General features: G+C 39.7%; 1 protein-coding gene across 14 annotated transcripts in view; it reads left to right on the top strand.

The window, feature by feature from the left end:
* The window catches only part of MECOM (MDS1 and EVI1 complex locus), a 542,755-nt gene that overhangs the window by 357,496 nt on the left and 168,735 nt on the right, over window positions 1-16,524 (top strand). Inside the window, exon 1 of one of the 14 annotated variants that reach the window (XM_057306786.1) lies at window positions 5,724-7,936. The exons of the other annotated variants lie outside the window; for them this stretch is intronic. Coding sequence (XP_057162769.1) covers window positions 7,910-7,936 — 27 coding nt within the window. The 5' untranslated portion in view covers window positions 5,724-7,909. Of the gene's footprint in view, window positions 1-5,723; window positions 7,937-16,524 lie in introns of those variants that run through there. 14 annotated transcript variants of the gene reach the window in all.

Here is a 16,524-nt window from a genome sequence, read left to right as displayed (position 1 = left end):
AAATGATAATATTAATAATAATAATAATAACCCCGGAGCAGGCACCTCTGGTGACCAATGTTCTGATGTTTTTTTTCTGCAAATGTGTCCCTTTGACCATTTCTGTATTTAGCCTTCAAAGAATTCTTGTTACAAATAAACAAAACATATGATTTTGTCTTGAGACAAGATGATCACAATGATAAAATGACCTTACATCTATCGGGTATCTTACTTCAGAGCTCATGAAATATTTTTACACTGGTTATCACAGCTAACTTACAGCCAATCAATGTATGTTTCCTAATTTTGTGGAGAAAACAATGGAAATTTCAAAAAGTAAGTGACAGGACCAGGGCCTGGATCTTTCTAGGCCCAGAGATGTTTCCTTTACATCAGTACTCCCCTGACTGTAATGTGAATGCAGTTTCCCTGGGGAGCTTGTTAAAATTCAGTTGCTGATTCAGCACTTCTGGGATAGGGACTGAGATTCTATATTTCTAACAGGTTCCTGGTTGATGTTGATGCTTTTATCCACAGATCACACTCCGAGTGGCAGGATTCTGCATCATAACTGGTTCCTATGTGATACGATTAAAGATGGTCTTGTTGAGCAGCTTGGCATAGTATGTTTAGGATACTCAGAGCAAAAGTTTTCAAAATGGTTAGCATGCTTTTTAGCTGGGCCATCACAACAACGCAGACTCTTCCCTGCCCTCAGCTTCCCCCCCGCCATTGGTCCTTTCTGTCACAATCTTATCCTGCCATTGCCAACTTTAAAGGCCCACATGGTGCTCCATTTCCAATAGGATGGATTGCAGCTTCTGAGCATGGAAGTATTAGGGCCTTCACTCTGCCCTTTACCCTTTAACCCTCCTACCGCAGCCTGTTCCATGGCCACACCCATATGCTCTACTCCATCGATCCCAAATATCTTACACTTCCCAAATGTAATATGCTTGCTCTTTTGCTTCCATGGAATTTCACATCTGAATCTGTTCTAGTTTTATACATAATCATTCGTTTATAAACTTCTCTCAGTTTGAGATTGAGACACAATTATAAACAATTGTGTTTATAAACTTCTTACAAGAGAGTGATGGGGGCTTAAACTGTGTGTGTGTGTGTGTGAGAGAGAGAGAGAGAGAGAGAGAGAGAGAGAGAGAAAGAGAATGAGAGATACCTGGCACTGTTTCTTACATAATAAGCACACAATGAATATTTGTTGAATGGACACCCTAGATGCCTGATACAACCACAATCATGTTAGATTAATATGTGAAATTGGCGAATAGTTTTGAAACTTGAAAGAAAGTGAGTTAATTAGGCTCAGATATTTGTCTGGATTTCACAACAAATTGTTCAGTGTAATCATTTTATGATTGAAGAAATGCATGAAAAGTGCAGGCATTGCCGAGCGTTTATTTAGCTGGTCCTGACCAGTGAATGGCATGTGTAGAGTAAGAGAGAAAGATGGCTCTAGCTCTAGATTGTGCCTTATTCTGTGGCCTGTTCCAGAGATTTTTTTCCCTCTTCCTGCCAACTTTATTTCATCCAGAAGAGTTATAGTTTGGGTGACTTATGGCTGATAATGATAGCTGGCCCATTTGTCTTTCTCCCCTCTGCCTCTGTTCTATAATTTCTATCTGTGGGACTACTACTGTTCATTTCAAAGACATCTCTGTGGAAGAACTTTAAAGGGGTGGCACTTTTAAAAATCTTGACTAATTCGTAACAATGACACATTAGTGTTTGGTTTTGCAAACAAGATAGCATAGCTTTTGCCTTTAGGCAAACAACAGAGATGACAACCATCAAAAGGGTAAGCTTGTTCTGTTAGATATCAGTATTGTATTTTGGTGAAGAAAAGAAACAAAATAGCATCATCAGGCAACTTAATTGCTAATTAAAATGTAGATTGAGTATTGAGTAAGATTTATAAGATGTACTGAGTTAGTAGGTGTTAACTAAATAGCATTATCTTTGATGATGTTATCATGGAACACAACTCTATATATACAGTTATATTTTTCACACCCGCAAACACATATCCATGTACATATACAACCATGGAAAATATCTTCAATTTGTCAAAATGGAATTCTCTAGCCTTTCTGTTATTAGAAATCTAGAGGGCTTTCTCTTACTTTCTTTTCTCTTCTCCCTGCTCTCCAAATTTCCCTTTCCGAGCTTCTCTCACCACCACCCACTTACCTACTTTCTCTCCTCCCCTCATATGTTTCACATATTTCCCACTCAACAAGTATTTAACAGGCAACGTGCTCTGGTCTTCTTGTGTGTGGAGGGAGGAGGGAGTGGAGAATGGTATTGAAGAAATTTACCCAGCAAATTCCTTATCCAAGGAATAAGACCCTTGATTCTAAATACAAGGCAAAGCGTGACTCAAACCACAAGATAGATTGGGATTTGTGGTTGGGCCCCAGCCCTACTCTAGGTTGCTGAGGTCCCGGTTATTATGGTGGTGGATGAGATGTAGGGAAGCAGAGCTCCTGCTCGATATGGAGGAAATGCTTAGCAATCCAAGTTGGAGACCAAGCTAGAAACATGCTTGGGTGAACTAAGTTAACCCTGAACTGATCAATTAATCTAGTTTCATCTAAAGTACTATCAAATATTGGGAGTGAAGACTGTTCTACCTTTTCATTCAGAACTCACTCAGCCTGCCCAAGACAGGGCATCAGCGGCCGTCTCCTGAGAGGGCTTGGAAGGGGCCAGCACTGCAGCGTAGTTCATGGTTGGACTGTGGTGTTTTCAAAGTACTGAGTGTTTTTAAGTGTCTCGACACCTCTGGAAAGAATCGGACAATTCCCAGGATTTGACTTGTCTTCAAGGTCAAGTGAACGCTAACGCGGTGGATTACGACAAGGGAGAGTGAGTTGGTCACTCATCAGGAGCTCTTACTGTGCTTTCTGGTTGGTGCAGACTGAGACTGCTCTAAATTTGGCCACCCAGCTTCACATTTGCCTCTTTTGTTATTTGTCCTTCTAGCATATTGGTTATCAAACAAAGTAGTAGAGAATTAATATGAGTAATCTTACAGTTGTATGGATGAACCTAAAATAAACTTTCCATTGAGCCTTTGGAAATAACCCTTAGAAATAACGTTTCTAAGATTATACAAAAACTTTTATTTTCTATGTTGACTTTTATGTTACAATTCTCAAAATAAATTTGGAAGCCTACTAAATTTTATTGCATTAATTTGATATAGTTTAAAATTTACATTCAAGCACTAAAAATAAATTGGACCCCTGTTATAGGTACTCAGGATTGGATGCTGATTCAAACTGTACTCGTCCAATGTGCAAACTGACTACGTATCCAGAGATTTTGGTGAAATGAAGACTTGCTTCAGGATAAGCATAAAATTTGGATGATAGCTGAGAGAATATCAGAAGGTTTAAGGCCAACGTAGTCCTTTATTTTTTTTTTAATTTTTAAAGATTTTTAAAGAGTTTCTATTTATTTATTTGACAGAGAGGGAGAGAGCACAAGTAGACAGAGCAGCAGGCAGAGGGAGAGGGAGCAGCAGGCAGAGGGAGAGGGAGAAGCAGGCTCCCTGCTGAACAGAGAGCCTGATGAGGGACTTGATCCCAGGTCCCTGAGATCATGACCTGAACCGAAGGCAGCTGCTTAACCGACTGAGCCACCCAGGTGCCCTAAAGTGGTCCAGAATGGAGCATTTGTATACATACTGGTACAGAGCTTGGTGAAAAATATAAATATGATGCACATATGAGATCCTTATACATCGTGTTCGTAAAAGTGTGTGTTAAACAAATGTTTCTTGTGAGTTTACTTTGCTCCAGGGACTGTGCTTGGTGCTGTGTTTGTAAGGGTAGCATCTGTGATGCTTCTCCACAAAGAGAAACTTGAGTTGGTCCATTCAGAAACACTTTGAGCCAGGAGAATAATTAAGATTTCTTCAGGGTTAGAAAAGGAAACTCTGAGACTGACATGATTAATGGCATGGATTTGAATTTTGCTGAAGCAGATGGTACAGGGGCATCTCTTTGGGAGAAACCCTGGTTGGAAGTGAAGAAGCGTGTTTTGTGGTACAAGTTCCCTTGCTACAGTCTTATTTAGTAGTTGGAGCAGAGTTCACGTCTGGGAGCCCTCTGAGAATTAGCCATTGTGCCAAACAGTGAACCAAGAGGAAACAGAAGTAATATATATTGAAAGGCTTAATCTGATCTCTTGCCTGTCTTCAAAGGAAGCTTCATTTGTAAGGGACATGCATGATTGTGAAGAAAGGACCCCCATTAAGTAATGCAAGAATAATGAAAGACTCTATGTCCAAAGCCTTTGGTGCTGTGTGTGGGGGGGGGGGGGGTTGAGGGACTTGCTCTGTGTCCAGTTGGGAGACTGATGGAGCGGGACTAAAATTCGCCTCTCGGATCCTCTGCTCAGTAGAGCACAGTTCCTTTCTTTTGCTATAAATTAAGATTTATCTGACAAGAAGCTTCCACATGGAAACAGAAGAGTGAGAACCTGGCAGAGCAGGGTTCACGCTCATTCAGTTTTGTTTGCTTCTTCCGTCTCGTATCCACGTCTTTGTTTTGGGGGAGGGGTTATGTCTGAGTCATCCGTTTGCTTATAGAGTCAAGGACAAAGTGAACTACCCTTGAAGCTTCTAAGAGGAGGAGGAGAGAAGCACCGTTGAGGCAGACAGATGCACATACCTGTTCTGGTCTTACTTGATGGTGTTTGAAAGTATCCTCAGTGACCTAAAAGAGAGGAGGAAGTCTCATGGAAAAAAGGGAATCTGAGCTCCCAGAAAAATATGTGGTGTCAGTGTGTCTATGTGAGTGTGTGTGTGTGTTTAACGTAAACAGGCTTATACTGTAGGGATGTAGTTTGTGTCTTTCACTCAATGTGTTGGTTATGTATATGCGTATATATACAGCCGAATATATTGGTAATAGCAAATGCCGTATATATAGCGCTTACTCTGTGCCATATATTTTCTAAGCACTTTAGATACTACAGATTATTTAATATGGACTTATGATGATTTCCTAGTTGTGATATTTATTTACCCAACTTTTTTTTTGTTGCTATGAACTGTGTTGTATCAAATCTCCCTATGAATGCTTTCTTGAATGTGTGTGAGCAGTTGCAAAAGACTGAAAAAATCTAGTACACATCATCTGATAACAGTGGTTGCCTCTGAGGAGGGGGAGGGGATATGAACTGAGTTGTGGTTAGAGGGGTTTTAGCCTTACATATGATGCTGTGTGAGACTTTCTAAGAAAAATGCATTCATGTATTACTAATATAATTACAATTAATTTTTAGAAATAAATATGGATGGGGTCAGAAGTTTTTAGGCACATAACCTAATCAGTCTGATCGTTTTCCTCCTCACTTTTAAAATACCACCTGCCATAAAACCCTGGATGTGTGGTCACAGCAGACAAACACAATGTGTTCAATGTTACTGTGTTTGTAAAATGCTTTATACACTCCCGTCACTTGGATTCTAACATATCTGGATTTTAGTTAGCAGTAAAATCCACAAGTAGTAAATATACCAGTGAGTGTTTTCTAGTTTTGACAAAGATGTCATCTACACGGAAAAAAAAAAAAAGAATTTAAGGTGCATTAGTAGAGAATCAATTCAATATGACAATTAACATAGTTTTGAAGTTTCATAATCACTATGTGTAAATACCAGCCCTCTTATTTATTACAAGTGTACTAATTAGAGTTAGGTATACTTTTAAAAATTCGTGTGGTGCATTGTAAACATTTTAATCTGTAACTCACTCTGAATATATAGTTTCTGGAGCCTTAGTTCTCTACAGCTCTTATAACCGTGTGACTACCCTGTACGTGTGAGCATGTGGACACACACATCATCAGATGCGAGCAGTAAAAATGGAAAAAGAAGAAGAGGGTGAAATCAAAAAGTGTTTTTTAAATTGGTGTTTGTGCTTCACTGGAAAACTGAACTATTTACTAGGATATCAGTGTTCCAGCACAGAGAATGACCTTGGGATGTTATCAAACCCTCCCGCTCACAAGATATAGTATAATTTAAATACTGTAGGCAGGAAACCTTCCAAAAACAGACCCAATGACGACAATTGGATAACCATTGCAGTCCTGAGTAAATTCCAGTGGTGAAAATTTCTTGGAACATCTAACCTTGTAAAGATAGAAAATGTCTAGTTGCTCTATTCTGTGTAAGAATGACCCTTCCTGTAGCAATCTGTTGTGAGGTCAGATCAAATGGTGCCAAGTTAGTTTTGACTTCCTGATTTTTTAAAAAGGTCCTTACCTTAATATCACTACTCTGTGACATCCACACCATTTTGACAGGTCCTACAATGAGCAATTCTCGTGGAAGGTCATGCTTTGAATAGCCCAGAGAGTGTTTGTGGGCACACACACACACACACACACACACACACGCATGCACTCTACACACTTTTATCTGTACCTTCTCAGATTGAAGGGGAAGGATTTCAGTGTGAACTCTCCCTGTAACTTGGCTACTTAGCCTCAGTATTGCCCTGCCTGTTCTCTGAAAGTTTTTCTCCCTAAATAAGATTGGGCCAAAGGAAGAATAAATGTTTTTTATGGTTTGAATATGCCACTCCCTATTACGCACTTTTATGGAGCCATCACCTTTTATTTTAGCTTATATTGTATATCTATGCTCACTTTGAAGTCCATTATGAACTCTGGAATCTGAGCTGTCCAATAGAACTTTCTGCAGTGATGAGAATGTGTTATAATCTAGGCTGTCCTGTAGCACTTCAGTAGCCCCCGGTCCTAGTAGCTGTTGGGCACTTGAATGAATGTGACTAGTGCACGTGATGAGGAACTGAATTTTTAATTTTATTTACTCTAATAATGTTCAGTTGAAATAGTCAGAAGTGGCTAGTGACTACCGAATTTGACAATGCAGCTGCAGATCACATCCCATTCATTGAGATCTAGAAAATCTTCAACATTTATATTGTAGTCTTTGCATGCGAAAATCTATCCCTTTGGCTCCGTTTGGCATTATTTAATTTAATTAATGAAACCATTGTATAATTTGCCTGCTTCTAATCAAGGGTTTATTTGTCCTCTGGGGTTTATTTTGCCCCAGACTTGTTTTTCCCTGCTCAGCCGACCACCATACTACCTTCAGCTAGTAGATGTTTTTGAAAACTTATATTTGGAAAGTGGTGTCATGCTGTGAAACAGGAAAACACGTTTAGTTCATGAAGTGTGTTATGAGAGTTTAGAGAATGGCTTTCTTACATTTCTAGTTCTCGTGATCAAAATGACTTGGATTTAAACAAATAACATTTATTGAATATGTATCTCTCATCTCTCCCTTCTTGAGAATCAGACAGATTTTAATATTAGCACTAGTCCTCACTCACCTTTACAGAACTTTGGAGAGGTGTGACACGTTCTTTCCTGCCTGTTGAGTTTTAGGAACTGGCTGGCGTAGTGGCCTCCACACAGCCATGATTTAGCACTCTGTGACAAAGCCCATCTTCCTCCTAGGGCTTCCAAGGGCTAAATTGCCGGTAATCAGGAACTTCCTGCTGCCCCTGTGGGGCTTTTGAATGATTAGGATGAGCAATGATTCTCCAGAAGTGGGTAGAATGTTGAAACAGTAAACACGCGGATTGCATGCTGTACCCACCCATTCTTCACACATGCCGCCTAAGATAATAGTCCTATAGAGAAACCGCAGCATTCTCAAGCTGTGTGCACAGGGTCCTTCTCTTTACTTAGAGGCCAACCAGGATGCACAGAAAACATAACTGATAACACCTAGATAATTATTGACCAGTTTTAGTATTAATGGTGGGAGCTGTAGTCATTTTCTCTTCCTGGTGATGTTTCATTGATGTAGTTTGCTTCTTTCTGTGTAGAAGCACGATGATTTTCACTCTCTGGGATGAGAACTTCAGCGCCGGAGACAAAGGTAATTTGGCCGAGTGCACCTACAACATCTATGGTTTAACGTTTTGAAACATTCCCTTGTAAATCTATCTCCGTGATTTTGAATGTGCAGGTGGGGGCAGATGTACAGCATCATGGGGTGTATTTTGTAAACCTCTCCTTTTTGACAGATGTTCTGAATTGTAAAGATGCCTTCTTTGTGGCAAAGGGATGATGTGAGAGATGTGTTTTTCTAAGTATCTAGATGTTCACCTAAAACACCACATGGGCAGCAGAAGCGCAACTAACTCAACCTTGTGTTTTTGGAAGCAGTTTTTCCCTTCTGCCGCTGGCTACCCCTTTTTTCATCCTCCGCGTTGCAGGCTAGATGTTTCAGGCAGAAGTTAATGGGGTAAGCTGTCTCTTCGTCCACTGGCTCTCCTCTGCCCCTGGCTCCTACTCTTCCCCCAGCCCTCTCTGCCTCCCCTCCTTCCTGCCCTTGCCAGATGTGAGGAAGGGCGAGTTGACCTCCCGCACCTGGTGCCCACCCTATGACCCTTTTCTCTCTATTGGAAAAGTGTGAGGAATGGGGTGTGGGGAATCACATTGCCAGATACAGAGAAGTTGCTCAAAAGCGAATGCTGAAGTTAAGACGTAGCCACTGACACCAAGGTCATAGGGGGCCAGCCAGGTGTGTGAATGATTTTCTTTCCCCTTTCTTGACACCTTCACTGTGAAGTCACCGGCCACCTCCAGCTTCTCTGTTGGTCTCCTCAGAATCCAGAGATAATTAAAAAAATAGAGTAATACCTTATCAGAATGCTTTAGGGATTATCTTGATACATAATATTTTATCTCCTTTTACTATTATGTTTCTTTAATAATATATAATGATAATTTCTTTCTCTATAACCAGATTCCTTCTGCGCTGATTTCTCTCACTTCAAAATATTCTGGGGCAGTAGAAAGAAAGCCAGACACAGTTCCTGTCACTAACTAGCTCTGTGCTGCATGGAAAGGGCTATGCTAGGTGGTCACTAAGGTTTTCTTTAGCTCCAGGAGTCTGAGTCTATTCCTTCCAGAGCGTATGTCTCACACCCAGCTCCTATCTCAGTCTCTTCTTGTCCTTGCCTATCATGAATCATGGCAGACTTCCGCAGTCCCGGGTTCCTACTCTGGGATCTAAGGCACTTTCACAAGCCGAGGGTGGGGAGGTTTGTGTTCAGCATTGTGAATTCATACTGCCAAAGGGTTAATCTTCCAAGACTAAGTACAGATTGGGTAAAATCAGAGAAGATCGATGGTTGTACCCTGCCATGAGTGGGGGTGTTCAATCATGCAGGTTTCCAGCCAGATTTTTAGAAATCTGCATCACAGAAGTCACCTGGGCGTCACACCCCAAGGAACTCTGGGTTAATGTGTGGTGAACAGAAATATCAAGTTTATGCCTATAGGGCAGTTTTCATTGGCATGAGCTTCAGCACAAAAAAAAATGGCCTTGGTAGTGTTAATTTTTTTATGGGCAGTTGCACGATAGCTGGTGTTGGAATGTTAGCAGCACTGTTGCCGAACTAAAAATGTTACCCTGAGACATTTTAAAAGAGCAATAAATATCTGATTTTAAAACACAGGCATTAAAAAATTATAAACTTGGAAAGTCTTCTTTGGTTGTTGTTGCTCTAATTTGGGAGTGTTAAAGGTGCCTTTTTCTCCCAGACTTCTCAATAAGCAATTGTAGGGCTTGGTAAATCAGGGATGACTTGATTACTTTGACATTGTGATGTTTATGCTTTAACCAAAGGGTGCCTAATGATGACAGTGTGTCCCCTTAAAAAGGACAATTTGGCTTCACCCTGTGAAGATGTGGCTGTGCTCAGGGCTGTTGCTGCACAGCCTCTGGGTGCAGGGACCGTCCTTTGATGTGGAGGGAGTGGCTCTCGGGAAGGCGCGAGTCATTGCCACACGTGGGCTGCACCATTGTGATGCGTGCTCTGGAAGCGAACTGCAACCAGGCGCACTTGGGGATAGCCGTCCCCTGGGATTGACTCCCATTGGAGAAATGACACCAGTCCCTACCACTGTCTACATGGAGAGGGTGCTTAGGCCAGGGAGGATTGTACCTCACACTTGAATGCGGCCAAGAAGGGCTCAACTTCTTGTCATTGCTTTTAAAACATAGAAACAGTATTATAAAAATATTTAAAAATCGAAAACAATTTCACTCAAGTTTTGCTTGGTTCTGCATAGTTCACTTTCTTGTAGTTTCAACATTTTCTCACTTAATATTTTACCATAAATGTGGGCCTATATTTCTGCATTAGCTTTATAATTGCTATTATAATTGTAAATATTCGTCTATTTACGTACGATAATTTATTTTCCCCCCAGTATGAGTTTCTTCCATGATTTATAATTTTATGCTATGAAATGTAATACCACAACAAATAAACTAATGAATACAGCTTTTCCTTGTCTATATGTATGTAAGAAAAATTTCTAACGATGGAATTATAAAGAGGAAGAGTGTAAACACAGTAATATTTTTATACATATTATAAAATTTCTTTTCTTGCTTTCCAAAAGAGTCCTAACAATTTTCAAATCCTCTAGCATATGAATGTACTTACTTGTACTGAGTTTAACATTTAGAAGTCTATTTTAATATATAAATTTAAAAATTATAATTAGATACATAAATGATATAAATTGAATATATGTATATGTGCAGATAGAACATGGAACCTTGAAATTTCTTTGTGATGTGCTTCAATAGTCTGTGAAGGTGGGTGAGCAGTTTGTTCACGGGCTTAGAATTTGTTTTTCCCTTATTTGAATGTCTACTTCTGTCCTCTCTCTATTATAGTTTTTATAAACTTGACTTAGCAAGCTAGCTAGATGCCAGATGCCTGATACAGTTCATCTTCTAAAGCTTTACCGTTTATTATCCAGATTCTGATATCAGACAAGAGGCTAGAACACTGTCCCTTTCTGATGGAGGTCAGTGAGTTTGTAACCACTTTATATTGTCCATTTTTATTGGGTGTGTTTGAATGTGCACAGCAAAACGATTGCTTTTTAAATGACTGTTAGGTAAATGCACATAACACCTCTGCTTTGGGCCAAGTGAGTGTGAATTAAAAAGAATAAAAAATATAAATATATATTCATATATTATATATAATAATATATATTTGCATATTTATTTTATATTTATTATTTTACATATATTCATATACACACATATACATATATATATATATATAAATGAAGGCAAAATTTAGACAAGAATATTTCTGAATCCTCTTAATGGCAAGTTGTACCATAATGAAAACCTACTCTCTTTTTATTTATTTATTTTTAAAAGGATTTTATTTATTTATTTATTTATTTATTTATTTATTTATTTGACAGAGAGAGAGCATGTGCAAGCAGGGGGAGCAGTAGTCAGAGGGGGAGAGAGAAGCAGGCTTCCCGCTGAGCAAGGAGCCCGATGTGGGGCTCCATCCCAGGACCCTGGGATCATGACCTGAGCCGAAGGCAGATGCTTAACCAGCTGAGCATCCCGGGCGCCCTCTTACTCTCTTTTTAAAGTCCAGGTAAAACTGAAGCAACCAAAGGTTTAATGTAACTGAGAAGAACTAGAATACTTAGCTTTAGGTGTGAGAGAAATCTTAAATAAGTTGAAAACCTACTTGAGATATACTTGGATGCCAAAGGCAAATGATACCTTCATTTTCCTGGCATTAGGTGAGGGTAGATGAAGAATTCCTGTTACCAAGAGCAGGATGCCAAAAAATTAGGACGCATGTTCTAATTTGGCAGGAGATTAACTGGAACCCAGTTGTGTTTTCTGCCACAGTAAAGCTGGAAAACATGGTGATCATTTTTATTTTCCAGTCACACCATGACTGTGTTTTGAGTTCATTATAACTAAGTTCAGTGCGTTCCTACTAGAGTGTTTTGTGCATATAGTATTCAGAATTTGTTTGCAAAGAAGGTTTTATAATAGGTGACTTCTATTACAATGACTCAATCGGCAGATTATATGTATTTCTTAAAGATGGATATAAAGATACAGAATAGGGGCACCTGGGTAGCTCAATTGGTTGAGTGTCCGACTCCTGATTGCAGCCCAGGTCATGATCTGGGGGTCGTGAGATGGAGCCTCATGTGGGGTTCTGTGCTCAGCAGGGAGTCTGCTTGAGATTCTCTCCCTTTGCCCCATTTGCACATGGGCAGGCACACTCTCTCTCTCCTAAGAAAAATACAGGGTAGAGAAATAAGCAATCTTTTTCAAAGAGAAACTTAGTCTGGTGATTCCAGCCCTCATTTAATCATTAACTTAACATCCTACCTTGGGTAGATAGAGCATTCAACAAACTCCATGCCTGAGTGTATTAATATCAGAAGGGAGAGCAGCAAAATCATGGCAGCCTGGCCACCAAGGAATTGCATTAGAACACAAAAGTAAACACATGAAAGGTGGACTTTGTGTGCATGGTGAGTCACACCATTCACAGATGCCAAGTATTATTAATACTTGGATATGATAACGTGCTTATTGCTTTTATTCCTTAAAGAACTCCTTGACAATTTACCACCTTGGTCTAACAATTCCAGACCTGACTTGCGGCTGCTTACTAATTAAATCCACTTAGTAATTAGAAAGAACTTGTGTGTCTCCCCCATTGCCTTCCCTGCCTGAAATTCTTAAACAGGCATTGGGTGTGTGGTAAATGGTGCGTTTTAATAAATGTTTTGTAAAGGCCAATTATTCAGTCAATATTGAATCGTGTGATAGGAAATACGGCTGCTTAGCTACAGGGAAGATGTCTACATGCCATTGGCATCTGTTGGGTAGGTACTGTTCTTAAGCCACCTGGCCTTCTTCCAAACTTTGATTATTCATAAATCTGTTGAGTGTGGTAAGTTGCACTATTAGCGTTTAATCTTTTATTGAAGCAAACTCAGGAGACTGAAATCTATTTGCTTTAGCAAGCTTGTTCACTGATAAATGTATGATTTAAAATTTTCCTTTTGTGAATTCCTCAGTGCAAGAAAAACACAGCTGGGCATAGCACGGATCATATTTATCTTTTCATTAACTAAAGTACAAGAAGATAGTGGCATTGGAGCCTTATAAGGAGGGATTGCTAAAGAACAGTCCTCCTCCTGTTTGCACACCCACTTGAGAAAAGCTTTCCAAACAAGTATTTGAGATACTTGTGAGAAAAGCTAGTTGAATTGTCAAAAGAAGACCAAGTGAATGCATATGAAGTGGTTGGATTTCAGATAACATTTTCCCCCTGAGTGTTCAGATTGGTTAAATATTAGAGGAGAGAGATAATGACACTGTTTGTCGCCATAAACTTAGACATATATCTTTTTTTCACAAGGTTGGTATGAAAGGCATATCAAAGATTTTCCATCCCAGATGATTTAGTTTCAGTGTGGTAAAGGGCATTGTAGATACAAAAAGATTGCTTTGGATAGTAAGTGCCAGATAGGAACATGGAAACTTTGTACAGACTTTATAATAGATAGAATTTTTTTTGTTTTGTTTTGAGAATAACACAATAAACTGACTGTCATGGGGAGGTTAAATATATATTTTTAAAAATTTTTCAACATTATTCTTTCTGCTAGTGGAAGATTATAAAAATTTTTGTGAGATTTTAGGGTACTTATTTGCAATACGCACTAAACCAGGCTATTAGGTTCAATCTTCCAGAATGAAATCAGTGACTTCTGGCTTATATATGTTAATAATATATTCTCCACTTGGGAGAGTAAGATGAAATTATTGAGTCTCCCCTCACCCCCACCTTTCCCTGCATTTCTGGATCACGAGGGCCAAGATTGCTTGTGTTTCTATAGTTCCTCCAGTCCCTGGCAAAAGGGCATGTACACAGTAGGTGACTAATAACCACAGACTGATTTGTGTACCCCTGTAGAACTGCTGGGCTTTGCAAAGATGGGCTATACTGTAGATCTGTCCTTCTGTCACTCAAAAGGAACAGGAAGAACAGAAAAGAGAAAAGGGAGGCTCCTTTCCAGCCAAGGGCGGTGGAGCTCCAACCTCCTTGAACTCAACTGTGACCAGGGTTACTGGGCAGAGGCTAATGGTCCATTGTATGAATCAGACAGACACAACCTGGGCAGGGGTTAATCTCTTCCCTATTGCCCATCCTCCAGGCCCCAGAGATCCCTTTCCTACGTGGAACCACAAGCAGACAAGGGTAGCTTTTCCCCGCCTCTATTTACCAGTCCTATTTAGATTCTCTGAGAGTTAGGCCAAAACATTTTCTGTTAGTGGTGGCATTTATTAAAACATTAGCTTACTTTAATTAAAATGTATTTAAATGGTCATCTGCTGGTTTATGGATTCTAAGGTTTATAACTACTTGTCCTTCTTATTTTTCTTTTGTTTTAAAATTCACCAACCCAATATCAAGTGTTTTTTTTTTTCTTAATACATGGGCATTTAAAATGATATTGGAAAAGTAGAGATGAGCAGTTGAAAAGCCCAACTGGTGAAACGAAAGACGTTTCCTTAAGATCATCTGGCCCATCTCATTTAGTTTATAGAGAAGAGACTTGAAGTCAAGAGACGAGAAGAGAGCTTCTCAGAGGCCACAGGGTTCACGGAAAGGCGAGGACTAGAAAACAAGCCTCAAGCCAATGCTTTTTCAACTTCCTTGTTTTATCTGAATGAGTAACAGAAACTTCCAAAAATAGCGGCTTAAAATTTAAAAGAAATATGAAGGCTGGAAACCAACTACTGCCGCTCTATGATGTCGTCAGGAACCCTGCATCCTTCTAGCTTCCTGCTGTGTGTACTGTTATTAGGTGTGAGCCCCATCCTCGTGTTCTCAAGATGGTTGCAAAGTGCCAGCCACCCTGTGCGTATTCTAAGCAAGGTAAAGGTCAAGAACAAGAAAGAATGGTGCATGCCAGTAAGTCAGATCCCTCTGAAGGGCTTTTCGGGAAGCCTCCAACCAGTGATAACTCCTTCTATCTAATTGACCAGAACCAGCTGCAAGGCAAGCTGGGAAATGCAGTCCTTTTTTTCTCTTCCTTGGTTCTCCCTTCCTGCCTTTCTCTTTCTCTCATTCTCTCTCTCCCCCACCTTCTCTTTATCTCCCTATAATGCACTGAATGAAATTGGACTTATTCTTAGTAAGATAAAAAGCAATTGATATTGGTAGGCAACTTCTTGTCTTTGTACCCTGCATTTCTTATTAAGTAATTACTTTGGGGTTTGGAAGTATAAGATTTTACAGCATGTTTTTCTCTGCTAGCATTTCCTCAAATTGCCTGTATGAGAAGTCCAAGCATATCATGGGACCAGAAATTCAGGTTGCTTTATGTGAGTGAACAATGGGAGGAGAACTTAGGAACTGTCATCTCTGACCTGCGCTTTGGCTTCCCATGTTCAGTGAAACACTGTTCCATTGTTTCTGTTGGCTTGAATGTGAGCCTGGCAGGGAATACCATGCTGACTTCACCCAGACCTGCTTCATAGCTAACTAATGAAAACTATTTAAATGTTTAGAAGTAAATAGCAAATAGTTTGTTTACTTCACCCTGCATGTTTAATGGGTACACAATTTTCCAAAGCCTCAAATTACAAACTGTAGTAGGTAATTTAGGATCATAACTAACAATGACAGACTCTCCCAGGTTCTACTGAGGGGAAGGAAGCATACTTACACATAACTTTACTAGCAGATACATCTGGGGGCAACATGGAAGCGGATTTATTTGCTTCTCATTGGTTATGAGATTGGTGGTGCTGTCTGGCTATGAATTTGTCTGTAACTAAGGTTAGTTTCCTTTGTTGAGTTAATTTCTTTTATTTATGTTGATTTAAATGTAAGATAATTATTTAGAGTCAGAAATTTGCCAAAGTGAAAGCCCTTCTCAGTGTCACAATGGCCGCCATGTTACCTCATAACTAACACACTCTATGTATACTGTTTGTTCTGGGCAGGATACAGATTAGAGACCTCTGGAGACATCAAGGAGATTTCAAGGAGCAATAATATGGGAAGACTCCCACACCTTAAAATCCATTAATGTTACCGTGTGCCCTAAGTGAAGAATGGCTTTACAGCTCACTGCTACTGACTCCTTAGCCCCTGACTACTGTAGTACCATAGGTCCTAGGGAAGGGGAAGAATTGTGGAGAATTAGAATCTGATATTTTACTTGGTATGCATGGGAAAACGTAGTCAATGATGGTGATAGAACCTATCCTCTCCCATTAGACCTTTTCTAAAGTATTTGACCTGATATGCATTCACTTACCATTTTATTCTCCTACTGGTGTTTCATTGCACTCAGGGCTGGCCAAGGGCCTTTGGGTTCCCAGCTCTCTGATGTCACACATCCTCTCACTCCAGATCTCTTTTTTGAGAAGAGCGTAGTGACAAGGCTTGTCACCCTGAATCTTTGAGTGATTACTGCTATGTCAAGTTTCAAACCCTCACTCATCATTTTGGAAATTGGATCTTTAGAAGTTAGCAACATTAATATCAGTATTCATAATATATTAGAGCTTCTTAAGTATACTTTACCAGATAATTGTTGCCCATTTTTGCCATTGGGCAGGAATCTTGTGAATATACT

This window comes from Ursus arctos, unplaced genomic scaffold (assembly GCF_023065955.2).
Source record: "Ursus arctos isolate Adak ecotype North America unplaced genomic scaffold, UrsArc2.0 scaffold_4, whole genome shotgun sequence".
Lineage (NCBI taxonomy): Eukaryota > Metazoa > Chordata > Mammalia > Carnivora > Ursidae > Ursus > Ursus arctos.
Note: the sequence above shows the minus strand (reverse complement) of the source record. Positions and strands in the feature narration are given on the sequence as shown.